Below are 27960 nucleotides of genomic sequence, written 5' to 3' on the forward strand. Positions count from 1 at the left end.
AGTTGATTATTCAATTACATTTTCTTTATTTATTTTATTTATTATTAAATATATTCACTGCCCATCTTGCTCTTTTATGAGGGCCAGCATAGAAAGGGAAGGTTGGGTGGAGAATTGCTTTGTTTGAGACTATCTATAGAAGATATTGAGTAAGTTTCACATTAGTTCAAAGTGAAGAACTCATGATTTCTACTTAAACATATGGTAAAATAAATTAAAAATATAATAATGAAAAAGTTCCAATTTTGTTTTCTGTTAACTTGGAAACAGTCAATAATTGTCTGTGTCTGATGTTACCTAATATTTCTACCTAACTGCATGCTATAATTTCCAGATTGTATTTTAACTTTAAGAACTAAGCAAACTGGTGCCATTGAAATATTTGGTACTTATATTCCATCTATTTTAGAAATCCTGTTTCTTGCCAAAATGTAAGAAAAATTGTAATTAGGAGAGCACAATACATGAATAAATAAAATCTTCCATATATTTGCTTATTATTGATGAAAACATAGCTGTGTTTGATAGAAAAGTGAATTGTTTGCTGACAAATTTCCAGCTTTTATGCTTACATTATTTTTCAATATGTCATCGACCAATTTTTAATGTGCTTAAAAATGATGTTAAAGGAAAGATTCTAATTCAAATTCAATTTTACTATTTTCTTTCTGGCAGACACAAGAAGAGCTGGAAGTTGAATTTATAGTGGAACCTGCGTAAGCATTTTCCATTCTTTATTTTCTATATTACTCTGGCACACTGTCAGTAGATACAAGAATTTCAATTTTCAGTAGAAATAAATAAGCAGGTCTGTTTGGGAACTGTTTTTCACTAAATATTAATAAAATGCAATCAGGGATATAGTCCTGCTTATATATTGTTTTTTTACTAAACAATAAGAAAAAAACAATGTATAACTGTTAAATCTACCTCACACTGTTCTAGTAGCATAGAAAAGCAGGACAATATAAACCTTGTGGCAGAAAAACTCACTCAATAAACAGTAACATCTGAAGAGGATCCAAACAATTGTTTTAATAAAGCTAGTGAGTTACATGAAATAGAGCTCACTTGGTCTCAAATTAGCCACAAGCAAGGGCCATTGGGTTACATAAGGGTTATAGATAATGTTGGTCAAAGACAGTTTGATCATTTGTATATTTAAAAGACCCACATACAGAGAGATAATTGCTTTACATGATATCTACTGAGAAAGAGACAGATGTATTTCATGGTGTGAAAACAGATACATTCCTTGAAAAGCAATGTAATAGTTTTAACAGATGACTTACAAGAAGGGTGTAATTGTTATTTTAATAATCTCTGTACCATACTGCACAGGAGGGGAAAGAGACAGATAAGGAATGGCAGCAGTACTTATCCTTCAATTTACTGTCTGTTTAAGGTATGGAAACTATAATTAGTTAGAAACCATCAGCAAGAAATTCCATTTGTAAAGGTGCTACATAACTTCCTACGCAAAGTCCTGTATAAATACTATATTGATATAAGGAAGCATATGAGTAATGCATACATAATTACATCAGCCTGAATTCAAATTTTATCTCTTCATAAGGGCTAAACTAAATATCAGAACTCTGAATCAGAAGAAGCACTAGTACAAGCGGTCTTTGTTTTTTATATTACTAGATGGAACAATGACAAACCACAATAACTCATTAACAATTCAGGGCAACTATAGGAATTTTAAAATCTCAATATATGGATCATATTCTAAACATGTATTTTCAGTCTCTATTTGGATGAAAAGGAAACAATAATTGCAGGAATATTGGAATTATTTCTTTACATTTGTTTTCTAGGTGTGGTCCTCCGGAAACACTAATTACAAATGGAGTTCTAGTGGTAAATTTTGAATTCTGTTTTTCATGACACTTATTGCAGTTTATCACTGTTGATAATACTGCTGTGATCTAAGTGAATGCGAGGTATGAGTACGCAACTCACATTTTTGCTGGGAGTATTCTGATACTTGATTCTGAAGCAATGCACTTTAACGATGATTGAATTTCCAGATATATTTGGCCATATAGTTTAATCCTTGTTGAAGCTCAACATAAGAACTGGATTTTTTAATAAGGATTGTAAAACACATACTATGTTCATCTAAAAGGAAGATCACCTCTAAATTGAAATATGCTGGTTTAAGATATCTCTCCTATTTTCCCCAACTTTGCAAAAGATTTCCAGGGTAAAAGATTATTTTTGCTCTTCCTTTACCATTGGGGGAAAGAGTCACGGAATTAGAAGCCAGCCATTAATTGTCTCTGTGTGATACCCATCTTTGTATGTTTTAAAAGACATTGAGAAGAACTTAAATAGCAAGTAGGAAAGACACTGCCAGATCCAGAGACATATTTTCTGTGGATCGTTTAAAACATTTCCCACTTTGAATAAAGAGAACACATTTTTTTTTGCTTTCAAAGAGGCTTCAAGAATCGACTCTTGTCAAGATCCTCAGAACATTCTGGCCTAACTAGAATAGATCATTTCTTTACCTCAGTTGACTACTAAACCAGCAGCCCACAACTTTTTGGGCAACAGGGACTGGTTCCCTGGAGAAAGGTTTTTCTGGGGAACTGGAGGAGCTGTGGTTTTGCAGCTGCCTGCATCCCATGGATGAGGCTTTGTTTGTTTGCATGGCCTGGTTGCTGGCATGCCATGGACCAGTGTCAGTCCATGGACCAGGGGTTGAGGACCCCTGTACTAAATTACTAAAATACCCCTCCATATTAACAATACTGTATGAGTTTTCCTACAGTGGATCCAATGGATTTCATACTCTTATTGGTCAGGAAAGGAAATTTCTTTTGATACTCTCTAATCTAGTTTGAGATTGGAAATGATAACAGTAATTATTTTGTCAATTATTAGATTACCTTTCAAATTTATATTTATTCTTTGTTATTAACAAATATTGTTAAATTGTTTATTCTAACAAAAAGCTTTTGTTAGTTTTGTTTTGTTTATTCTAACAAAAAGCAACCTTTTAATTTTGAATCCCAGATCACTTACTAAATGCTTCTTTTAAATTGTCTAGCTCGATTAATTTATCACTCACCTAGTATAAATTGTGACGTCTGAAGACTTAGTCAAGCAATCTTCCTCTATTTTTTTTTCAATTGTTTTTTTTAACTGCCCATCTATCTCACAATTCTTTTCCTCTTATTTGATCACAGAAAAACAGATTTCTGAAGATTTACCTTTTGGGTTCTTATTCAAGAGTTCCCTGTTCTGACTTGGAGAGATTTTAAATATCCTAGTGTTTATATATTTGGATGTGGTTTTTTTTTTTCTATTTTAGCTTTGGATAGTATTCTCCTTAATCCCTCTTGATTCATGAACAGGTCACATTCTAGATTATCTTATGATATGGCCTGATATTTAAAGAGAAAGAAAAGGTTGATCTGTTGACCTATTGTTCCATTTTCTCTCCAGAGGTTATCAGCACACTTATTGTGCTTGATATGGTGACTCCAATTTCTCCCATATACTTTTCACAACTTATTGACAGGGAAACTAGGATCAGCAGAGGTTTGATAATTTTTTTTAATGCTACCACTAAGTTAGCTGTTCCTTTCTGTCTTCTGCCATGGTTAAACTAGCACCTGCTAAGAATCTCCTTGGCCAACTATGGCATGCAGGGGTCGGTTTCTACCAGTTCACACCTATTTGCTAGAACCGGTTATTAACATTCTAAGCAGTTCAGAGAACTAGTTGTTAGAAGAAATTATTGGCCTAATCCTGTAAGGAAGGCAAGAAGGAAACATTCTGGTGTTGCTTACAGAAACTGCCTCTCTGTTAACCCTTATTACATTTTTGGCAGGACGAGACTTCCTGTCTCAGGAACTTCTCTGGAATTTTCCCCCCTCCTTTGCTGGTACTTTACTTGTGTGAAATAACCATTCAAAGTTACAATGGCACTGAAAAAAGTGACTTATGCCCATTTTTCACACTTACGACTGTTGCAGCATCCCCACAGTCATGAGAGCCCAGGCAAGGAGATGTGTGCCTCGATGTGAGTGATATTGAGTTGGCCACACCCAGCCAATAACATGACCACCAAGCCATGTCCACCAACTAAGCCACACCCACAGAACTGATTGTTGAAAAATTTGAATCCCACCCCTAGTTCAAATCATATGTTTAGAATGGAAGTTTTATATGTCCCACTAAATTAAATACAACTATTTTCCCATCTGTCCTTTCCCTTATTTTACCCTACCTGTTCAAGCAAAAGAAGTGTATTCCCAATCTGCTATCCTCCAGTAATTAAATGATATCACCAGCTTTTTTATTATTATTAAAGAATAGATATACAGTATCTTCAGCAATGGCAATGAGACTTCTTCCTTTCTTAACATAGATCAGTGAAATCCACACATCATAAGGCTGCCAGGGTTGAGACATGTTTAAGTAGATTATCCTGTCTGGATTATCTTGGCCATTATTTTACATCTAAGATTGCAACCAGGTTCTTTTCCAGTTCATCTGGCTCATATTTCCTCTCCTCTTCTTTTTTTCCCTGCAGTGTCTGAAGAAGCAACATCCAAAGCAGTATTGTGAACCCCATATGTTTCATTTGTTTCAAATCATTTAATAGCCCATTTTAATTATCTACTATCTATGTTCGGTCTTTTGGCTTTTTTTGGCAGTTAGTTTACATCTCAGAGAATCAAATTTTAATTATTCCACTGGAGTTCCCATATGATCAGCATAGCAGTTTCCTGGTTTTATTTTTATGTTTTTCAGGGAAGGAAATTGGTTTGATGATGATGATGATGATCATGTGTTCCTGTGGGTTCAATTCTTTTTTTCTTTTTGTTTACTCTATATCCCACCCTGGGAACTTTCTTTTCTCTTTTAGTTTTGATCATATATTTTTCCACTAAAACCCTTTGTGGTTGTGATGTGGGATTTGATGGTTCTGGTGGATGATACACTCATATGAAACTATTGGCAATCCATAATTTCAGTCTAGAAGCATTTATTTTAATATAAAGCATTTGAATCATGACAGCAGCTCCTTGTTGCTAATGGCCTACCTACCTATATTCTTTACCCTCTTATTGAAAGCAAAAACAACTTTTATTTGAAGGGTGACAAAGAAAATCAGTGTAAGGAATCAGCAAAGAAACCAATAGAAGTTTCCTATTGTTCTCATAGCCAAAACTCAATTATTATTTTTTTCTTTAGCTGTTAAGTTTTGTACAGGTGTACTGGTACTGTTCAAAGTTATCTCACAAGACAGTTTTAAATCTAGAAGTGATCATTTATGTTGCTTTTGTTTATTACTTCTGTTTATTACAGTGTCGTGAAATTTGTACACTGGAAGCTGAGGTGGATCAAAGCAAGCGACATAAATCTCGTGAGTTTATATAAAATTATTGCATAGTCATAACTGAAATGTTTTCATTACTGTGCTAAACAACAGAGCAAAAAAAAAAAAAAAATCAAACAAAGAACTCAGGAAATTGTCCATGATTCATGAGGTCTCTTCACATAACTCCAGCGATCTCATTATTACTTGGCATATTGATTATGGCTGTTAGCCAATCAGGTCAAAGTATTATTTCATTAGAGATGGAGTTACTAATAGTGAGGAAGAATAATTTTCATGAGGTCACCCAGATTGTCCATGACCAAAGTGAGGGAAATTAGGTGGTTTGTCAGTGAATTGGTAAAGTGGTGGGAACCTAGCTTATTAGTCTACCCTTCTTTTCTGTACTTTTTCCCTCATACCATCCCCCCATCATTGACTAGGCAAACTGCTGTCTGCTCACACTAAAGAAAATTATTGATCATTTAGAGTATTTATTATCTTTCAAAAAACCACAAAATAATTCAGATTGCAACATTCTAGTATTGCAATTCTAAAGCAATACTGAACTATAAAAACCCACAATATTCAAGGTAGCTAAAATATCTACAGGTACGTTTTGTTTTACATTCATGATTAATGTCCATAAGGTTATAGAATTTCCTTCAAGATCATTCAGTTATCTGATTTACTTAAAATGTGCTTTATTTGAGAATATTGATAAGACATTTTTACAAAGATTCTCCTCCACCACCACCATGTTGGAAATGTTGATTAATATGAATATTTTAATGTTCACAACATGCTCCAGGATTCATTGATGAAGTAGTGTCACTTGGTGCACTGTAGGAAATGTGCTTTTTCTGTCATGGTTTCTACCTTGTAGAACAGTATCCTCCTAGGATATGAACTGCCCCAACCTGTTGGCCTTCTGGAAGTCCATAAAGACCTAGTTTTATCCCACAGTCTGGGGCCAGAATGTTAACAGAACTCTGAAATGAGCAAGCCTATGTGATATGTTTGTTGTTGCTGTTGTTAGTTGCAAAATCATTATCCGACCCATCACAACCCCATGGGCAACCTTCTTCCAGGCCTTTCTGTCCTCTATCACCTTCAGGAGTCCATTTAAGTTCATGCTGATTGCTTCGGTGATTCCATCCAGCCACCTCATTCTCTGCCGTCCCCTTCTATTATGTTAGCAATTTTTTTTTAAGGGCCTTTATTTAGCCTTTTCTTTCACTGATTTATACATTTCTATGATGGTTTTGAGAAACAGCAGGCTTGGTATAGTGGTTAACACACCAGATCTGAAGCCAGGACACCACTTGTTCTAGTACTTCCTTAGGGACAAAACTAGCTGAGCGACCTTGAGCTAGTCACTGGAAAGAAAAGAAGGGCATACCAACCAAACTTTGTGAAGAAAATTGCAAGGACTACTCCAGGAAATCAAAGAGAGAGAGGGAGGGAGATAGAGGGGAAAAGGATGAGACAGAGAGGGGGAGGGGGAGAGGGAGAGGGACAGAGAGAGAGAGGAGGTCAAGAGGAAGGGAGGGAGGGAGGGAGAGAGGAAAAAAAATAATGAATTTTAATTTTAAGTCTGGTTGGCACCCAGATCACTTTTGGTAAATGGATGACTATAGAAACTTCCTTAAAGGTTTTTCCAGATTATCTTGATATACCAAATACTTTAGTTTTAACTATTAATTATTAATAATTTTGTTATTTCACTTTTAATTATTCTATTTAAGAATTTATATTATTCATATTGAAAAGTTTCATTGTATTTTTCCTCATGAAAATCTCTGCTGTAATGATCTTTTTTCATATTCTTTACCTTTTGTTTTTAGAGAAAGACCTTTCACTTTCTATAAAAGGATCATGTGAAGGGACACAAACTTTTAAGTTGGGTTCAGATGCAGTTCTCACACCTCCAAGTCCCACTACGTTCCATTATATCAAGTACAAGGACCCATCATTGAATGTTAAACTACCAAAGACAAAGCCACGTTATAACCCGGTACATCAGTCTAATTCATTAATCACAATCATTACAAATGTCCTTTCATTAGAACAAGCTTTTTATGTAAAAACATTTATACTTATAGACTTTTTTCTTTAGCGTTCCTGTTCTTGTTCCACGAAGGAAGATGTTCCAATTGTGAAGCTGAATTCCCTGCCTATGGGAGAGAAAGTGCCAATAGTGGAAGTGAGTGCCTTCTTTAAATACCAGAAATAATAAGTATTTATTTGTGAATTTGTAAAACACTTCAGTTAAGATGTAGACAAATGATCAAAAGGGACAGCCAGTGCTACAATAACAAAATAATATATTTAAAAATCATTATACTTTTGAAAATAATATAAGTTTCCTAAAATTACTGGGAACTCCAGAAATCTTCCAGAACAGCCAACTTTTCACAAGCTTTGGAACCATCTGTGCTTCAAAGATGAAGCAGCCATCTGTGCTTCAAAGATGAAGCAGTTTCAGAGGAAGGAAATGTCTACCAAGAATTTTAGAGTCCCTTTCTGTTGCACCTATTGATAGGTGGGGACTATCAGAAATATGGAACTGCGATGAGAGCCAGACAGATGAGAATGTAATTAAGAAAATACTAGAATGTGCAGAAATTGATAGACCAACGCTTATTATTAAGGACAAAGAAGAAACTAAATATTTTTTGACATGGGACTTATTTTATCAATGGTCAGACAATAAAAACAGAAGTTAAAAAGACATAAAAAGGATAAATGTTAAAATAAAAAATATGTTAAAATGGACAAGCTAAATATTATTGTTATTACAGTATTAATGTTATTGTAAACACTCTGATTATGATCGCCTAAAAACAGTTGTACCCAGACAACACACTGTTTGCTTGAAATGGAATTTTTATATATTATATTAATAAAATGAATAAAAAATTTTAAAAAAGAAATATCAATGTCCTTGGATTAAGCAGGCATAATCTATGTGGGACAAGTGGTCCTGAAGATAAATAGGCCCTGAGTCACATGAGATTTTTTTAAATCTATGATAACCAACTGCTTGAATTGCATTTGGAAGTATATTGAATTGCAGCTACTTGCAATAACTATATTATAGAAGTATGCAGAGAAGTTTCAAGGGCAGTCCCATGTAAAATGAATTATAATTATTCATAAGAAAAAATACAAGGTCATAAGTGACCATTTTGTTCTGGGTAAGGCTACAATACTGACCTAATCTTCAAAACTGCCCTAAACTATTTTAGTTTTCTCTTTCCCAGAATTCATTACTTGTACCTTCTTGCCTATCACTACTGTCATCCTGCCCTTGATCTCTCTTTGCCTAAGCTAATTAAGCTCTCCTCATAATCATCCAGTCACCAATTAGTCAACACTTCAACTATATGCTCTCAAATGCTGTAAATGTTAGCCTTTCCAGGAGCAGACTAGCTTTCTTTTACTCTATTTCCCCTTACTTCCCTTCATATCTTTACTCATTGGGAGTAAATTCCTTCACCTTCTCCTTCTTACAGCTTCTCATTTACGAAATGATGATTCACTTCTCTTCTTTTTATGTGGTTGGTGGCTCACTCTTCTCTCAATTCAGTCACAATTCCATATTGGGCAATACAGTTGGTATTCCTCCTTCAGTTGTGTTGACTCAATCTTCTCCATAGCGTGCATGACCGGCAATTCCACCTAGCAATTTCTAGTTCTTCTACCCTGTTTTGCCACACACCACCCAAATCTCTCTTTCCTCTTACTTCCTTAACATCTTTTCAAAGAAGACTTTAATGTCTTCTCTTCTCCCACCTTTTGCATATTTGGATCCAAACAATGTGATTCCCTAACTCTCTAAGTTATTTTGGCTGCATATTTTACTGAGTACCATTGGAGATCAAAAGAGCATTTTGTTTAGCTAGATCCTGTGAGTTCTGGGCAAGATGAACTTAATACTAGGGGATCAGTTTCTTGGAGCAACAATCTCTTTTTCAAGCATGGATAACAAACTTCTGTCTAACCCACATTTTAGATTGCTTTAGGGAAAATAATGAAACCCTTCATTGTGCACTTAAAGCACTCCTTTGCAGAAAGTATGCTGACTTTCTGTGCAAAGCTGAGATGCCTATCTTCACAAAGTGTAGGTTTTGAGAAGATCTTCCACCATTAAGTTGGTTTTCTTCCTACTCAGCTGCTGCTTCAGAAGAAACATTGCAACACCTGCAGTGTGGGAAGATTTCCAATGAAACTTCAGCTCATCTTGTCATTTTCTGTCCTACTGGATTTCTTTCTTTCCATTGTAACAAGTGACAATCACATTTTTAAATCATTTCCTCATCCTTCCTGGGTAGATTCAAGAGATATAAAAACCACACACAATAACAAAATTTTCCAGGTGTTAGATGGAGCAATGATTTATTAAATTCCACTAATCAGCCAAAGATGACCAAAAGGCTGCTGGCTAAATTCCCGGATATAATGGTAAAACAGATCAGTGGGTCACTAAATGTGAACCCTAATTACTAGTGAGTAACTCATGATAGAGCTAGAGACTGAACTAGCGCTAAAAGCAGAGACAGAGACAAAGACAAAACTAGAGACGGAGATAGAGATGGAGATTGTGAGAAAGATAAACATACAGGCAGAGATATCCTTCCAAATTTAAGAAGTTTATCATTCTAAATAGTTCAATGTTAGTTTCTTTTGCTCATTAGTTTATTTTATAGGCAAGAACAGAAGCTAAAGAAGATAGGCCCCATGGGTTACTCAAATAAAAAACAATGGCTGCTAAATAGAAGACAGATGTTTCAGATTTAGAACCAGAGGGAAGTAGCTTAGGTAGCTGATAGAATATGGGACTGTTTCAGAGGTGGTATTCAGCAGGTTCTGACCAGTTCTGGAGAACCAGTAGCAGAAATTTTGAGTAGTTCCAAGATTTGGCAAATACCACCTCTGACTGGAGATTTTACAGTATTCTTCCCCTTCCATGCCCACCAAGCCATGCCCACAGAACCGGTAGTAAAAAAAAAATTGAATCTCACCACTGGGCTGTTTGCATTTTCCAGATGTAAAGGTATTTATCACGTGCATTCAATCTTATCTATCCTGCTATTTTTGCTAATGCTATCCCATCTCTGGGACTGGATTAAGGTTGAACATCCAGTTCAGTTTGATTATTTCTGTTTGGAAATTACAAATTAACTAGTCCTGAAAGCTAGTCATACTTTGCTATTCTGAGTACATAATCATAAGGAATAGCTTTCACTTCCTTTTTTATTCCTTATTTACAGTCATCTTAGTACAGTTACAACAAATTTTAGGCCTGAATAGTCACTGAGAAATATTTCCATTGGATTATGACAGCAGAAAATGCAGAATTATGTTTTATAACCATTTTTCCTCTTGGAATTTTTGGAGTGCAATGAGGACAAACCAAAATATTTTAGAATAGATGTTCCGGAAACTTTTATAGCAGTCTAGAAATATAGCAATTAAAAATTAGAGGTAGGCAGTTCATATATTATAATCATGCTCATCACATAGTTAGGATAATTTCCTCTAGTCTTGTTCAAACATGGCAACCCCCCCCAAAATGATCCTTCATGAAATAAAAATTATTATGCCATTATTGGCTTACTACTTGTACCAGTTACAATGCTGGATTTTAAACTTACTGTCAGCCTCAGGACTTCTCAACCCACTCCTTGTTGCTTTACACAGAAACTAAGTTATTCAAATTATGTCTGGGAAATACTCTGAGTCACTGTGTTTTGAAGAAAAGTAACTTTTATAATTATTTTAATAGCAGTTTAAAGACTGCAGATGGTTTTTTTTATTTAAAGTGAAAATATATTCGCTCTGTAATTTTTACATGTTTACATTCTGTTTTTCAGGAAAAAAAGTACAATTTGCACGTAAAAGTGAATGATTGGTAAGAAGCACCAATAATTAATATTGCTGTTACTTTTCATATCTGGGCTGCCAGATAGCCCTGTTGGAGTTAAAGACAAAACAAAAGTGGGGTTAGTAGTAATTGAGTAGAAATTTCTAGGAAAGTAGACCATCAAATAAGATACAATTAAATACAACATAGTCAGATAACTTTTAGCACTGTATAGAAGAATTTAAAAAACTAATACAATAAATAATTGGTAAAATTGTGCACATAATAAAAAGGTTCATATCCCATTAAAGCGAGATTTTTTTTAAAAAAAAAATCACTTCTCAGGTGCTGAACCACCAACATATACCAAACCAATCAAGTAAAGAAACAGACATTCAAATTAAAAATAGCATATTTTAAATTTCTAAAACTGCTGAAATCTTTAAAACCCTGGGAGAACAAAAAAGAAAGAAAAACCATCCAGCTCAACTGAAAAGTAATTTCAGAGTCATATTAAAACAAAAATAAGTATGCACTTTATTTTATGAATGCCTAATACCTTCAGAGCTTAAGAATGATTCAATGTTAAATCTTCATAAAAAATTATATGGCCATGAAGAGGACCTTATCCAAGGTTAACGATATCAGGAGAGAGACCTTGGGGAGGAGAAACATTTCCCACAGAACCCCACTTTCCTCTTTACTCTTTGGGTTACTTTGTATGAAGAAAGGACATATAGAATCTTCTTCCTTGCCAAACGAGATAGAAAGCTCCATGTGTGGACTTTCTTGCATGAAACTTTTTTAGGGTGGATAAAAGAGAAGAAAGTTTCATGGAGGGGGAAATGTAGCAACAGGATGCAGAAATTTTTGCACCACATCCAGCCCCCCCTCCCAACACTTCCTTTAGGCGCTACTAATATCAAGTTGTATCTATTAATGTGTGCCACATGAATGTTATAAAATCAAATAATAAATTATGGAGTATTCACTATAAGGTTAGCACCATGGAACCTTAGTTCACATGTCTCTTAGATGCAAGGCAATACAATTCTTTCTACTTGACTCCATTTTGAAAAGTTTGTGAAGAGGGAATTCCCTTTTCATTACAGGAAGCCATTTTGTCATTCTTCTTAAGGTACCTTTTATGATGTCTATATCTGAGTGTTATCTAAAAGTATTTTTGAGATGTGCAATGTATTGTGTGGAGTACTTGAGCAGAAAACAGCTATTTCATAGACTGTGACAGTGATCGGTCACTTTAAATCATCTCTTTTTATTACATTTTTGTGTGATCATTGTATATTGAGATAAAGTTTCTAAGCTATTTTTTTTTTTTATGTCTTAGTAATTGTTCCAGCCCAGGAGACTTAGATGTTCGCTTGGGATATGATCTGTGTTCACAAGAGCAAGAGTTCTTGTGTAAGCGAAAAAGAATAGTTGCTCAAGCTTTGAAGCAGGTTCTCCAGCTAGATTATGATTTGCAAGATCACGAGGTATGTGGGTTGCTGACAGATGTTTCTTAACATTAAAGAAAATCAATTTATTCTATTTCCGATAAGCTTTCCCCCAGTCATTACCTGTTTGCTTATCAGTTTTGGATTATCTCTTTTATCATTTTTTTCTGAATTGTTTACTTTACTACTGCAAACTGAGTTTTTAAATAAGAAATGGGATATAAACATCTTTCCAATAATTAAACAATACACTTTCTTTGAATGTATTTTTACTGTTATTTGAAGGAGCAAGTTCTCAAGAACTGACACAGTGTTTTGGGTGTTATAAAAAACCTGATTTCCCTTGTTTCAAGTGAATGAAAGCCAGGGATATATACGTCTTCTTTAGATATTCAAGTGTTTCTCAAACTTGGTAACTTTAAGATTATCTGGACTTCAATTCCCAGAATTCCCCAGCCAGCATGTCTTAAGACTACCAAGTTTGAGAAATCTGAGGTAGAACATATGAAGGAACACTTAGGTAAGTGCAAGGCTAACCCTTGTCCTCCAAATACCACACATTTATTATCCAGGTTCTATTTTGTGCTTATTTTTTATTTGCCATGTCCTTGTTTTACCCAGGTTCCTGTGGTGGCAATCATGACAACTGGAGGTGGGACAAGGTCATACACAACAACATTTGGCTCTATGAGAGCACTCAAAAAGCTGAATCTTATGGACTGTGTAACATACATGTCTGGCTTGTCTGGAACTTCATGGTAAGTGAAAATTCATGATAGATTGTTGGGAATAATTTAATACAAGAAAAGTAAAGTGGTAATAATTCTAACATAGCTGTGCATTTAAACAAGTCTATAGTAATGTTATGTAGACATTCTTATATTCATGTCACCTTATCAATTAATCTCACTTTTATTTTTCTCCTATGCTTTTATTATATAGTGTGTGCAACAACTTCCAATGTCTTTGACACCTTTATTTCTATAAGGGCATTGAAAACATTTATTAATGCATCAAATCACTTCATCTGCATTTTTCAAATAGATGCACATACACGACTACTCTATAAATGCTAGCATGCTAAATGTTTTGTATCTTCATGTTCTGTATCTTTTTAGAATGGCCAATGCACGTTTTCCTCTATGTAGCAATAGCAATAGCATTAGACTTATATACCGCCTCATAGTGCTTTATAGAAATCTCGGAGCAGTTTGCAATTGTCAGCATATTAGTCCTAATAATCTGGGTCCTCATTTTTACCAGCCTCAGAAGGATGGAAGGCAGAGTCAAATTTGAGCCAGTCAGGATAGAATTCCAGACTGCGGGCAGAGATTTGCCTGCAATACTACATTCTAGTATTGTGCCACCATGGCATGGTAAAATATTCCATTTGGTTTCAGAAGCGCTCTTATACATAATATATGAAACATGCTTTAGATAAAATGGACATACTTCCTTGGTGGTGTTCCACAGTACAACTTTTCCAAAACTGAGAAAGTGGTGTGGCTAGGAACCTCCTGCCAGCTTTTGCTGGTTGGTTAGTGCTAGCCTAGGACCAGTCATTCATGGCTTTGACTTTTGTAGTAAACTTCTGAAATCCTATGGATCACTTCAAAAATGAATTGGAAAAGAAAGCCCAAAATATGATGATCAGTCTCATACGTGGTACCCTCAAAATCTGGCACCTAATTGTTTAAAATCAGACAACTCCTTCATTAACTCATCTAGCAATTGTTTATATTTAGAAGCACTGTTCCTCACTCTGTCAATACACATGGAAATATGAGGCTTTCTCAATAATCTTTTTAAAGATCTCTTTTTAAAAATCTTTTATTTTTTATCAAATGTGGATGTTTTTGTGTTTATATATATTTAAAACCAAATTTGTATTTTTATACTGGTCATTTTCATCTTATTAGAAAAGCACCACTAGCATCATAGAGAGCAATTTGCAAGTCTGAAAAATGTGTTATATTATTGCTGGCTTGTTTAGAACTATCTAATTTTATAAGGAGCTAGGCCAATCCTCCAGCTGAAATGAAACATTTAGTGTAGGAAACCTTATTAAAGATTTCAATCAGATTTTCACTGAATTTATCCAGTGAAAGGGACTCTGTTTCTTCTGCTGAGTTGCTCATACCAATGGAAAGTTATTTTCCTAATACCTAGTCACATCTATAAAAGCAAACTGTAGTTTGTTGGCATAAACTTAATGAGAATTTGACTGCAGAAACACTGCAGAGAAATTAGGAATGTATTGCTGCCTAGTCTCAGAATATCATTTTATACACATTTATAAGTACTTTTATATTTTTTTTGGTATATTTCTCATTGATTGCATTGTGTCTTTTCAGGGCCATGGCACATCTATACAGGGATGCTTACTGGTCCCAGAACGATCTACATGAAAAAATACAGGAGGCTAAGAAACAAGTGACTAAAAGCAAGTTGGAAATGTTCACCGCGAACCGTATGAAGTACTACTATCAACAGTTGACTCAAAGGAAACAGGAGGGCTACCCGATAACTTTTATAGATCTCTGGGGACTCATCATAGAGTATTTGCTAAATGATGGGGTATAGTCTGATATATTATTTTTTACTTCCTAAGAATTATGAATACCTGTTATACAAATATAAAAAGTAACGTTGCGATAATTCACTAATTAGAACACCAATTGCTAGTTTATCAAATACCACTATTTGATAAACATTGGAAGTAAATATTATGTTACATTAATAGTAAAACCATTAATTTGAGTTGCAGGTACCCAAGGTGGTATCAAGCAAGTATGCCATTCTTACTCTCCTGAGTAAAAAACAAAACAAAACTTTATTCATTTCATCTTCTGTTTCACCCACTTATGTTCAATTATTATATTTAGTTTTTATACTGGGTTGCTTTAGGTAACTTTAATATTAAGATGATTTTCCACTTGTATTTATGTATTTTTGGTTGTTACATTACGTACCTATTTCATAACTTTTCATTTATTTCTCCTTTACAATTAGAAAGATAATCACAGGCTTTCAGAGCAGAAAGAATCTTTGATAAATGGACAAAACCCCCTGCCCATCTACGTTACTATTAACATCAAGGACAAGTATAGCACTCAAGACTTCAAAGGTGACTGATAACACTAAAGATAGAGATTGCTTTTTATTATTATTATAACAAAATGAATTTTGCTTTTACATCTATTTGGAGCCACAGAATATGAATGACAGGATTACATCTTCTGGTATTAGCATAGATGGCAGTCTCTAACCAACCTTGAATGATCTCCAAGTAGCTAAGCAAAATCAAACCTGGTTAAAATTTAAATTGTAGACTAGGTGGCAAAATAAAAGAAATCCCAGAAGGAGGCAATGGTAAACCACTTCAGTTTTATTGCCAATGAAGTTACACCCATATTCCATGAAGTCACTAGGAGGCAAGCTTGAGTTTAAGAAAATATTTATATGAGGGTAGAGTATGTTTCTTAAAATCTACCTCCTATAGAAATCTGACCTCACAACTGGCTGCCACAGTTTTGCCAATATTAACATCCATCCATTCAAAAGTCAAATATTCCAAATTTAAGTAAACAGCCCCAAATATTTACATCTGATTTTTACTTTAGATGTACATACTATTTATATTTATTTTATATGTAGATATAGAATGAGACTGATTTTGCTTTATGAAATATAGACAATCCTATCTGCCATATATATTTGTAATGAAGCTGATTTGATGGGATGAACTGCAGTGTTCATTTTAGGCGAGTCATCTAAAAATAAAGGCTGGAAATCCAACAGTTAGTTCCACTTATTTGAAGATGGATTCTATTGAACTGTGGTTGCATTTTACTAATATATATTTAGAAGTTATAATCAAAATGGTGGGCTTGTTTCTATTTTTTCCTACGTTATTACTATTATGTCAGACTTAGCAATTGCTTGAGCAAGTCCTTTCAATTTTCTTGGAAAGATTTTCAGATACAGTTTGCCATTACCTTGTTTTTAGGGCTGGGAAAGAGTAACTGGCCAAGGTCAACCACCTCGCCTTGTGCCTAAGGAGGGCCTAGAACTCATAGTCTTTTGGGTTCAAGCTTTAACCATTAAACCAAACTGGTTTTCTCAACATATTCTTAAGTAATTCGGCATATCATTTCAGTTATTTCTGGCTTCCATCCTTTGTGACAAAGCATTAAAGCAGCAAAGATTTTTTTAAAAAATATTTTGTATATTTGCATTTCAGAAAGGTATGGTTCCACTGATTAAAAAGGAAGCAAACAAATAAACAAAAAATCTCATGAGCGTATTTCAGCCTTGGCTTTCCTAAGCAAATAAATATACCTCATATTGTCATAAACAGTAAGGTCCTTCATTTAACTGTTTGTCTGTACATGCATATAGGGATAAAATGGAAAGAAAAAGCCCTTTCATTGGAAATCTGGGTTTAAAAAAATCTGGGTTCAACAAGAAATACTCTTTTGTTACTGAGAACCAAGAAAAAATTCAAAACCCAAGGTGGTTAACTTTTCATTATTTTGTTTTATTTTTCTATTAATTTGTTCAATTTATTATGATCCAAGTGGCTACAGGCAACAAACAACTTATTAAAGCAATGCACTTCAAATTTATTTAAAATTTAAATACATTTCAATGTAAACTTAAATATATTTTAATTTAAACTTTAATTTAAACTCAAGGCAGCTGATCTTCTCTCTAATTATGTCTATAATAATTCTGTAAAATAAATTGGTTGACTACCAGTCTATGGTTTGGATAGAATGGTTAGAGGATGACAGGTCCAAATTAAGCAAGCAAGCTTCAATTGTTTAGCACAATAGTTAACCAAAGCATCCTATTTACATTCTAATTCCAGTAACATTGTTTTCTGTGTATATACTGTTTATAGTTCTGGAATTTCCCATAGGACTTGAAAGAGTACATTTGTTTTCACCCACAACTGTTTGGATGCAGTCAATGAAGCAAAATGATTCAGGATGGTGATCAATGAAAATGTTTGTACGGCCAATAGAAGGATAATTTTAGGTTTCTCTCCCCAAATGTCATCCCTCTTTGCACAATGGAAATTATTTTTGCTTTGCAGGTTTGTTTACACTTTTTTTTACAATTAGGACAATTAGGTATTATTTTTTCCTTATTTTTTCCCCAGAATGGCTAGAATTTACACCCTATGAGGTGGGATTTCTGAAGTATGGAGCATTTGTGCATCCTGAGGACTTTGGAAGTGAATTTTTCATGGGCCACCTGATAAAGAAGCTTCCAGAAACCCGGATGTGCTATCTTCATGGTGATGTGATCAATTATCTGATAGAATGTCAAAGTATTATTATTCAGCACCTCATGGGTGGGCCTCTGATCTGATTCTTGATTTAAGGACAGTCAACACAAGTCTTGCAGATGTTATAGAATTCCAACCTCCATTAGGCCTAGCTATATGGTCAATGGTAAGGGATGAGGAGAGTTTGAGGACCACTCATTATCACTCTTGGCTGTTCTAAGATAATTAACAAGAACCTATCAGCCTTTTTGTTTAGATCTTGGGCAAAATTAATTAATTATCAGAGTTGCCTTGAATGTCAAGATGGGCAGCAAATATATTTGAAAGGGGCGGGGAAAGAATTATAGACTTCTGGCTTTATTCTGAAGCCAAATAACGTTCAACCAAATAACATAAGCTTCCAAAAGAAAATACAGGCTGAGAACGTAGACCCATCTAGGTAACCATGATAATGAAGAAATGATAATGAAGAAACATTTATTTATTTGTGATAATATGAGTATGAGTGTCCCAGCTTTCTGCATGTGAATATATACCCAAACCTAGCACATGAAATATTCATGAATATGAGTGTCCTTCTATTTCCATTCAGAACATAGTAAGGTAGTAAATATTTCATTAAATATTTGCAGTAGCCTCCAGCTTGATCACTTCCTTCTGTTTACAACTGTTTACAACTCTTTAAATGCCCATTTTCACACAGGCATTCCAAACAGAGATTTAGACAAGCCTCTGTTATGGAGAAATCAAGAATGAGGAACTAGGAAAGACCCAGATTCAAGTCCAGGCTCAGTCGGGAAAGACTGCTTAGTGACTTTAGATTTATCACTGTTTTGGGGGCTGATGTTATGAGTGAAGAATGGAGAGGTGGCTTATACATAATGCTTTGAGTTCTTAGAAAAAAAGGAACAAAACTAAAACTAACACATGAAGGGAGATCATCTGGGTCAGATGAATGACAGGATAATTCTCAACTGAACTGTTTTAGGTTGCCAGTAACGATATCATTCTCCTCCCCCATAGGTATGTGGAGTAGCATATTTTCACTCAACTTGTTGTATATTTGGAATAGAGTTAACAGTTCAGAAGAATTCTGGCATCAATGGACTCACGACAAATTTATAGATATTGGCGAGTATCTTTCTTGACTATCATTAAGTGTTTTTTGTTATGATTCTTGACTCTTGATGAATGTATCTTTTCTTTTATGTATACTGAGAGCATGTACACCAAGACAAATTACTTGTCACACTTGGCCAATAAAGAATTCTATTCTATTCTATTCTATTCTATTCTATTCTATTCTATTCTATTCTATTCTATTCTATTCTATTCTATTCTACTCTGTTCTACTCTACTCTACTCTACTCTACTCTACTCTACTCTATTCTACTCTTCTTGCTTCTGCTTTGTCGGTTTTTCCACTATTAAACCAATATAGGTGGGACAAAAACCTGGGATAAAAAATCCTGACAAGATTTTATAGTTGATGTGGGGCTTGATTGGTTTAGACTGGGTAGACTAAGCCATTGTGATTTGTAAAATATGGTTTAGTGTGTTGCAGGAAGGAACTGCAGAAGCCAACTGTGGTTTTATTCAGTAAATCATTGCTACACAAATCACAGCTTAGCAGCATGTGTGAATCCATTCTACAGTCAGTCCACAAATGGGTTGTTTTGAGGATATTTTCCTTTAAATGATTTCAATAAACACAAGCCTATCTTAGCAAAAGACACTGGTACTGTAGCCTTAAAAGAGAAATGAACCTCATGAGAAATATAACCCTAATATCAGGACAGCCATACTGCTATTAGTCTTTAGATAGAAATGTAAAATGTAAAGTTAGAGATGGATCAGAAATGATGGCTACATGCTTGCTCATGAAACCCAAGATCAGTTGCATGGTCAGAAGAGATCAAACCGGACAAGATGGTGGACATAAAATCACAGTACAAGACCCATTCATTGTGCATGTGCTTTCAAAGCCAATGCATGTAGGCAAGGGCTAGGGCTTAGCTCGTGATATTACATTTGCCTTCTAATTCATTTCGAGCTCTAGCCACAGATGTCATTAATAAAAGTGAATATATGTGTCCCAGGATAATGTTGCAGGATCCAATCTGGGTCACTCACCGGGACCAGAGGTTTAGTCATCCGAGCTTTCAGACTCATGATGGAGTCCATCCTCAGGGAACTTCTCTCCAGGAGAATGGAGATTGCTGGAGAGAAGTTCCCTCCAGCATGAGACCTAAAGCTCTGATGACTAAACTTCTGGTCCTCGTGACAATCCATTGTACGCACATGCACAATGAGGAGGTCTTATACTGGGAATGTTTTGTTGCAATCTTGAACCAATTTATTTCAAAACACTTCAGGTTTTGTTTAAACATATATTTATTTTATATATTTTTGCCAAAATCCATTGATCCAAATAAGTGATTTAGGATAGGGGTCTCCAACCTTGGCAATGTTGGTTCAGGAATTCTGGGAGCTGAAGTCCATAAGTCGTAAAGTCACCAAAGTTGGAGATCCCTGCCTTAGGGTGAATAACAAGAAAATATTTCCAAGTTTTAATTTATTTCTATTGTCAGAACATAGGGGCTTATTCTGAAACTGAAATGAAAATTTATCTACTTTGTATATACAGTATACACTAATCTTTTTTTAAAAAAACACTTTTTATTAGAGTTTCACAATAGTAAAAGATAATACAAACATAATAAAAAAGGTAAAAAAGATTCAAAAAATAATATTTAAAGAAGTGACTCCTGATCTTCTTTGAACCAAGTACAGGTAAATCAATAGTTCCTCACTCCCTGTGAGTTTACATACATGATTTATTTATTCCCATTGTGTCCTCTCCTCCTTACACATTCATAGATGCAAAAATCATTGCCATTTCTGTCTAAACATCTGCAAAATGTCTATAAAGGTTTCCAGAATTTTATAAAACATTCCATATTTTAACCCTGATCAAATAATCCAACTTTAAATCCGTTTCTTTTGCTTCTAACAAGATTAATCTCTAGTTCATCAAATGGTCATCATAGGATTGAATCTGTATCCAGATTTTCCTTCTCCCATCTTATTTTAAAAATTTTTAAAAATCTACCAATAAGTACTTGCCTGGGTCTGTTTTCATTTCTTGATTAGTCTTCAACTCTTTTGAAAAGGTAGTACAGGCCTGAATTAGGAAAAATGCCTTTCTTATCCTTTGTGCTTTGTTGCAGATGAAGACCCACACTTACCTACAAAACCTTATGAGCTAAAAAGCCGCATGTTTGTTCCACCTGGAAGTCTAGCCACGAAACTTCGTGGGATTTTAACAGATCGCCTAGCTGTTGCACAGTATCACAATTTTCTGAAGGGTTTCCAGATGCATGACTGCTACATGGAGAATACGCATTTTCATAGATGGAAAGGTGAACAGCACATATGATTTGTAACTATCATTAACATGGTGTTCGGAGTAGACTTTTAAAATGTATTTTTACATGACTGCATTTGGGTTTAAAATGTTAGGTTGGAGGTATACGCTGTCGAGTTTGGGTCCAAATTGGGGTTCAAAATGCATGTCAAAGGCATATCTTCCCAGATTAAAAACTGTTAGTATGATTTTTGTATGATTATTTTCTATATTAGCTCCCTTCCACTGCATTAAGCGAAGTAACTAATGAGTAGCAAATTTTAAAAAGACTTTGGGACCACACCAAAAACTTTGTTGGAATACATAATAATATTACAATGTTATATATCATTTATATATGCTACTTTAGGCTATGATCCAGAAGTGGAGGTCCAGAGTTGCCTCACAGTGAGATGGGCAACAAACATAATAAATAATAATAAGGTTTAAAAATTTAATGGTTTCCCATAACCACTCATGACTGAGTCAAGAGGTCAGTGTTCATCTCTGATGCTCAGCATAGGGAGCATTTTTTAAGAAATGCTTCCATAATCATGTGGCCAGTATGAAAATATAGAATGTGATAAGCTTTTCTGCTACAGTGGTACCTATTTATCTACTCACATTTGCATGTTTTCAATCTGCTTGGTTGGCCAGAGGTGGGGCAAGCAATGGGACCTCACTCAGTTGGCCTGCACTTGGGTGTTGCACCTGGGATGTCAACTTTCTAGCTGACAAGCCCATCATCTTAACCATCAGACAAAGATTTCAGAAAAAAAGAAACAAGTCCAGTTACCATTAGAACATACAAACATACATTCAGAACCTTAATAATTACTGGTTTTATATAAACATAGAGTTCTATTGGCCTCCCATAAATAAATACATTTTAAAAGCAGTGCTGTTTTTCCTTACACCAAACAATATATACTTCAACTACCATTTACTGATATGCTATACTTATTTTACCCAATATTAGTAAAATTAATATAAACAGACAATTTACACACTGCACAATTTCTAGAATAATTTCTGGATTTCCTTATAACTCATGGTCTGGGATTGTTGAATTTAAAATTTAAATTTCAGAATTAAATAGACATACGTTGCTGGGAGGAGCATATTTAACACACAGCAAATCATAAGCTGTATTTTGGTAGACTCAAAAGGATGAGTAAAACTCCTCAAAGAACTTTGAATTTAATGCAATTAAATCACATTATTTCCAGATGTCAAAGCAATGTGTTTCCTTTCCAGCTACTACATTGGATTGTTGTCCCAATCAGCTAACAGAATATGATGATCACCTCGGCCTGGTCGATGCTGGATTTTTCATCAATACAAGTTGCCCACCACTCTTAAGGCTAGAGAGGAAAGTGGATGTCATCCTGCATTTGAGCTACAGTGCAGGTTCACAAACATTGGTAATAGATTTTATTTATTGCTTGATCTCTTAAGTCTGCTATATATGGTAGAAGCTATACAATGCATTTAATAGATATAACAATCTCAGAGAAATTTGTCCACAGGTGTTATATTTTTAATAGTAAAAGAAAAGATTGAGGACATACCTGAAAATATATCATGTTTATGCAATTTTATGTTTGTGTGTTTTGAAAGAATTTCCATAAAGCTCAATGAGTGTGCTTTCAAATGAGAGTAGGATTACACTTTTGAAAGATAAAAACTGGGGGGGGGGGGAGAGTAAATATTAACCCTTTCAGTAAGGGGTGTCCATAGGTGGAGAGAAGTAGCCACAGTAAGAGCCCTGCTCCTTTTATTTACATATGTTACATGTGAGGCACATATAAACAAGGACAAAGGCTTTGATTGCACAATCACAATCTGTGTCACAGTCACAGTCATAGCTACCAACCTGGACATTCCTGCTGCCATTCATGAGAAAACAATCTCCTTGACTGCTATTAGTTGCTTCTCTCTGCTTCTAGTACTATATTATTTATTAATATTTCTCAAATTATACTTCCTCCTGCGGTGAGGGTGGACCCAGCCTGGAGGCCTCTGCAAAACCCTGAAAACATTACTTTGAGAATTCACTTGGGGATCCCATGATGGCATGGAGCCTACTAGAAATTAACTCTCTGGAGTCTCTGTGCAGTTGCTAGCATTTTGTATATCTGTATTCAAATTGATTTCAAACTTATCCAGATTGACTAGTTCTTCTTCTGTTACTTTCTTAATCGTCCATTTACCCATCATTTCTAAAAACTCAAAATTTTCCACAAACTTCCATCAGAAAACCCACTATTTCCATTCTTTTTCCCCCTCATCTTCAACCTCCCTCTAGTATCCAACTTTAAATTCCAGTATCTTGTTTTGACCAAAGAAAGTCCAAATGATTATAATTTCCCACTGGGGGAATATTTCCCATAGTTTAAAATTACAATTCCAAGTCTGTCTGAGCCCTTAATCTATTGTTAATTTTCTAGAATCCATATTCTAAATACTCTTTTGCTGTTAAAATAAAAAAAGTAATACTTCTCAAAAACTTTTACAATCATATTTAAAAATCATTTCTCTAAAGAGAAGGCAACTCGCCCAGTCAACACTCTATTACTTGGCATTCCAAAGGGAGTTAATCCTCCTAAAGCAACAAAAATAAAAGCAAGTCCAAAGTGGTGAAGAAGTGAGGCTTGGTCAAGCTTTAGGTCCTTAAAAGTGGCTGGGTTCATGATTATGAGCAGAAATGGATCCTTCCACAGCTCTGAGATTCTCTGCTTGTAAGGTAAAAGTAAAGGAGTCATTGCCTATAGGAGGCAGTACTCATCTCAGTCATATGGCCAGCATGATATCACGGAGCGCTGTTACTTTCCCACCAAAGTGGTACTTGTTTATCTGCTCACATTTGCATGCTTTCAAACTATGAGATTGGCAGGAGCTGGGGCGAGGATGAGAGCTCATTCCACCTTGAGTGTCAAACTTAGGCTACCAGCTTTCCAGCCAACAATCAGTCAAATGTTTATTGTCAACATGTCTCCAATGAAATTGAAATGAGCCTCCTTGGTGCTGGCCCTGCAAGTCTATCATAGAATTCACTGACACCATACTCTCATATATCAAAACATGCATGGATAATGTAACAGTGGACAAGTGCATCAGAGTCTTCAGGAGTTGCAAACCCTGGATGTCAGCAGAGGTACAGACACTTCTGAGAGTTTGGAATTCTGCCTTTAAGGCAAGTGACAGATATAAATACAATGAGGCCAGGGCAAATCTACAGAGAGGCATCAAGATAGCTAAACAAAAATATAAATAAAAGGATGAGAAGTGGGGAACCATCTAGCAGACAACAACCCGAGGCAGGTGTGGCAGGGACTGCAGCATCTAACCAACTATAAGGGCAATATGATGAAGACAGTCAACTCAGATGCCTCATTGGCAGAGGAGTTGAACACCTTCTTCACCCACAATGAGGTCAAGAGACCTGACCCTATAGCTCCAGCCACTGGCACTCTAACTCCCAGCCACTCACCTTGCATGAAGACCAAGTGAGAGCTGTATTGAACAAGCCTAGTGGCTTAACAATTGAACCATTATGCTGCCCCGATCATAAAGTGACCACAAAAACTTCAAAACCTGTGGCTCACTCACAAGAAGCAGCTGTGCAGAGTAGACAAGGGCAAGCTCAAAGATTTCTCCTTAATCCAAAAAGGATTTTGATCATAATCCCAATGTAACACCATCCCACTGCAAAAAGGAGCATCTAATTTGCCATAGCTCTCAACCAGAAATGGTTTTAATATATTTTTGATTATTACTATATATACCATCCAGAGTATCTATGTGAAATGGGTAGCTATACAAATGTGATTAAATAAATAATAAGGAAGTAATATTTTTGTCTAACATATTTCAGCCTTATGTTAAGCAACTGCCTGAAGTGCTTCAGTTCCTAAAGCCCTGATCTCCAGATAGTAGGAACAAATTGGATTATGTGTTTAAATCTCTAAATCAAGATCACAAACATAGTATTAGAAAATAGGCCCATGCTTGAAGAGAGGCTATTTCATAGCAAATTGTCACCTGTATACAAATGTAAGATTATTCAGTCTATGTAAATCCTAAAATCAGATATCGTTGATTTTTATGATTGTATTGTATTGCTACAACTTTTACTTGTTGTCCGTTCTAATACTCAGAAGAGAAAGATTTCACCATGAACTTATTCTGTTGAATTTAATTTCTAATTCTTGGATTTGCAAACTCAAGCTTTTCTGTTAAACTGGTACTATATAATTGATGTTTTATTGTAGTGCAATATAATAATATTCACAATTGTTTGCTTTCATTTCTCATAAAATCTCTTTCTTTGATTTTTATATGAGCATAGCCTCTAGAAGATGCTTGCAAGTACTACAAAGAACAAGGGATCCCTTTTCCAAATGTTGTCTTAACAGATGAAGACAGGAAACACCTGAAAGAATGCTACTATTTCAATCAGTCAGAGGGATCTGGTTGCCCTATCTTGGTTTTCTTTCCATTAGTGAATGATACTTTCCAATATTATAGTGCACCTGGTAAGTTATTGGTAGTAATCGGGCAACTGGCTATGGTTTATTTGGTCATCATCATCAATATTAATTACTTTCCAGATAGTCAAGAAAGAAGCTGCAATTCCTTACCCTGCAAAATTTATCATTGATTAGATTAGGGACATTGTGAAGTGTGGGAGGGGGACACATTTTCTGGTGCTCTTATTCTCATATCTTCTGATACACTTTGACTGGTATCTACCAATATCTCTCTCTTTCTAGCACTGTGGTTCTATGTCTATGGACCAGTCAAATTCAAAAGCCAATAGACAGTGATAAAGGGAAGAGGCCATTATTGAATTTTCTTGTCTGAATTTGAAGCTCTCTCTTTTACCTCAGAAACACAAATCTGAAGAGGCTGAATTCCCCTGAAAAGCTATATCTGAGGCTATATGACGGCAGCCTTTATTTGGCAAAAATAAGATTGTGCCAATGGGTACAGGATCAAATGTGTACTCATTTATATTAAGCTAGATAAGAGTTAAAGAATAAAGTCCAGGTGCTAAAATCTTTTCATAAAATGTATTTTTTCCCTCCTGAAATAAGCTAATAGTAAAAATAACCTTCAATTTGTTGTTATTTATTCAAGGTGAGAGGCGCTCCGAAGCTGATATGGCTGGTGGCAACATTGACGTTTCCACTTGCAAAACCCCATATTCCACTTACTGCCTGAAATATTCAGATGAGGATTTTGACAAGCTTGTGAACCTAAGTGAATACAACATCCTGAATAACCAGCACCTGATTTTTCAAGCTTTGCATGCAGCGATAGAACGGAAGAGGCAGCACTGCTGCAAGAATTAAACTCCTTTCTATATGTCATCATAAATGGATTGTGGTTGTCTTTTTTTTTTCCCTTCTGAAATTAATTACTTTCTACATTAACAAAGCATTATTGTATTTTAAAGACAAACAAGTGTGTCATAGAATGACACAGCATCACCCCAGCCCTGTGGACATTTCTGTCAATATGTCAGTGTTGTAGGTATGTCTCTTTAGATATTCAACTATAATTATGTTCATAAGTGTGAAATGCATTGTATGTTTTGTCCTGACATCCACCCATTACACCATGTGAAATTTTGATATGTTAAGTCTGAAAAGATAGACTTAAGATAGTTATTTGCATCAAGAATGACAGTGGAATGAGTGGTCAGGAGCACTCTGCTGCTCTATGCATGTGCAAAATGGAAAATGTTATGAACCTTGTTACAGTGCAATCCTAAGGCTTCCTCTGAATTAAAAAGTACAGTTTTTTATTTTTTTAACAATATGAGCGCCCAGTAATCAAACTGGAAGTTTGTGGTTAGTGGATAAAGCTATAAGTTATGATAGTCTTTCCACGAAAAGGAAAATCAGTTTAAGGCTAGACAGCATTGAGAATAGTTTGCCTTGCTTGCAAAATAAATAAGTAACCTGTTGCTCCTTGTCCTGACTTCCAGCTGTTCTCCTTTCATTCTGGCTTGATAAAAGAACCCAAATGTACAAGCCCTGATTTAGCAGCATTTTAAAAGAGCAAGGTTTGATACTGTCCTTTATTTCCGCCAACACTTCTTTTTTTACTTTGGAGAAAAAGAAGACAGTGAAGGTGAGTGAAGTTGCAGAGACAGGACAAGTCAGTTACTTAGTGGTTTGGCACCAGAACAGAGGTGCAATTGGCAACTGCTGACCAGATGATATTTTCCAAGGTTTGCAAATATTTAATCAGGCCTTGCTCTGCAATAAGCAGCCTATCTATGTATCATCCGTGTATGTATCTCTGGTTGCTAGGAGTTGAAAATGACTTGATGACACACACAGGTAATAGTCAACTTATCATTACAACTGCAACCAGAATTTCCATTGCTAAGTAAGGCGGTTATTTATCGTGCCCAATTCTACTACCTCTTTTCCCTCAGTAGCAAATCACTACAGTTAAGTGAATTGTGTAGTCATTAAGTTAATCTGCTTCAGGATTCTTTTCTTTCCCTATCATATTAAATGAGTTGATGGATAAACTTAGTTTGGCTCTTCTGCTATGTCCTGTCTGAGATAAGTG

General features: G+C 35.2%; 1 protein-coding gene across 1 annotated transcript in view; it reads left to right on the top strand.

Moving 5' to 3' along the window:
- LOC113438568 (cytosolic phospholipase A2 epsilon-like) overlaps positions 1-26741 on the top strand; it is a 40463-nt gene extending 13722 nt beyond the window's left edge. The window contains exons 6-21 of the mRNA XM_026703984.2: positions 676-716; positions 1824-1866; positions 5332-5389; positions 7189-7358; positions 7461-7547; positions 11221-11258; positions 12559-12706; positions 13289-13425; positions 15022-15244; positions 15680-15794; positions 17835-17972; positions 18987-19094; positions 21194-21385; positions 22627-22793; positions 25721-25907; positions 26512-26741. Of these exons, the coding sequence (XP_026559769.2) occupies positions 676-716; positions 1824-1866; positions 5332-5389; positions 7189-7358; positions 7461-7547; positions 11221-11258; positions 12559-12706; positions 13289-13425; positions 15022-15244; positions 15680-15794; positions 17835-17972; positions 18987-19094; positions 21194-21385; positions 22627-22793; positions 25721-25907; positions 26512-26726 (2067 nt within the window). The 3' untranslated portion in view covers positions 26727-26741. The remainder of the gene's footprint in view (positions 1-675; positions 717-1823; positions 1867-5331; positions 5390-7188; positions 7359-7460; positions 7548-11220; positions 11259-12558; positions 12707-13288; positions 13426-15021; positions 15245-15679; positions 15795-17834; positions 17973-18986; positions 19095-21193; positions 21386-22626; positions 22794-25720; positions 25908-26511) is intronic.
- The last annotated feature ends 1219 nt before the right edge of the window (positions 26742-27960 follow it).

The sequence above is a fragment of the Pseudonaja textilis genome, chromosome 1, assembly GCF_049901715.1.
Source record: "Pseudonaja textilis isolate UNSWEBS1 chromosome 1, rPseTex1.2, whole genome shotgun sequence".
NCBI classification, from domain to species: domain Eukaryota; kingdom Metazoa; phylum Chordata; class Lepidosauria; order Squamata; family Elapidae; genus Pseudonaja; species Pseudonaja textilis.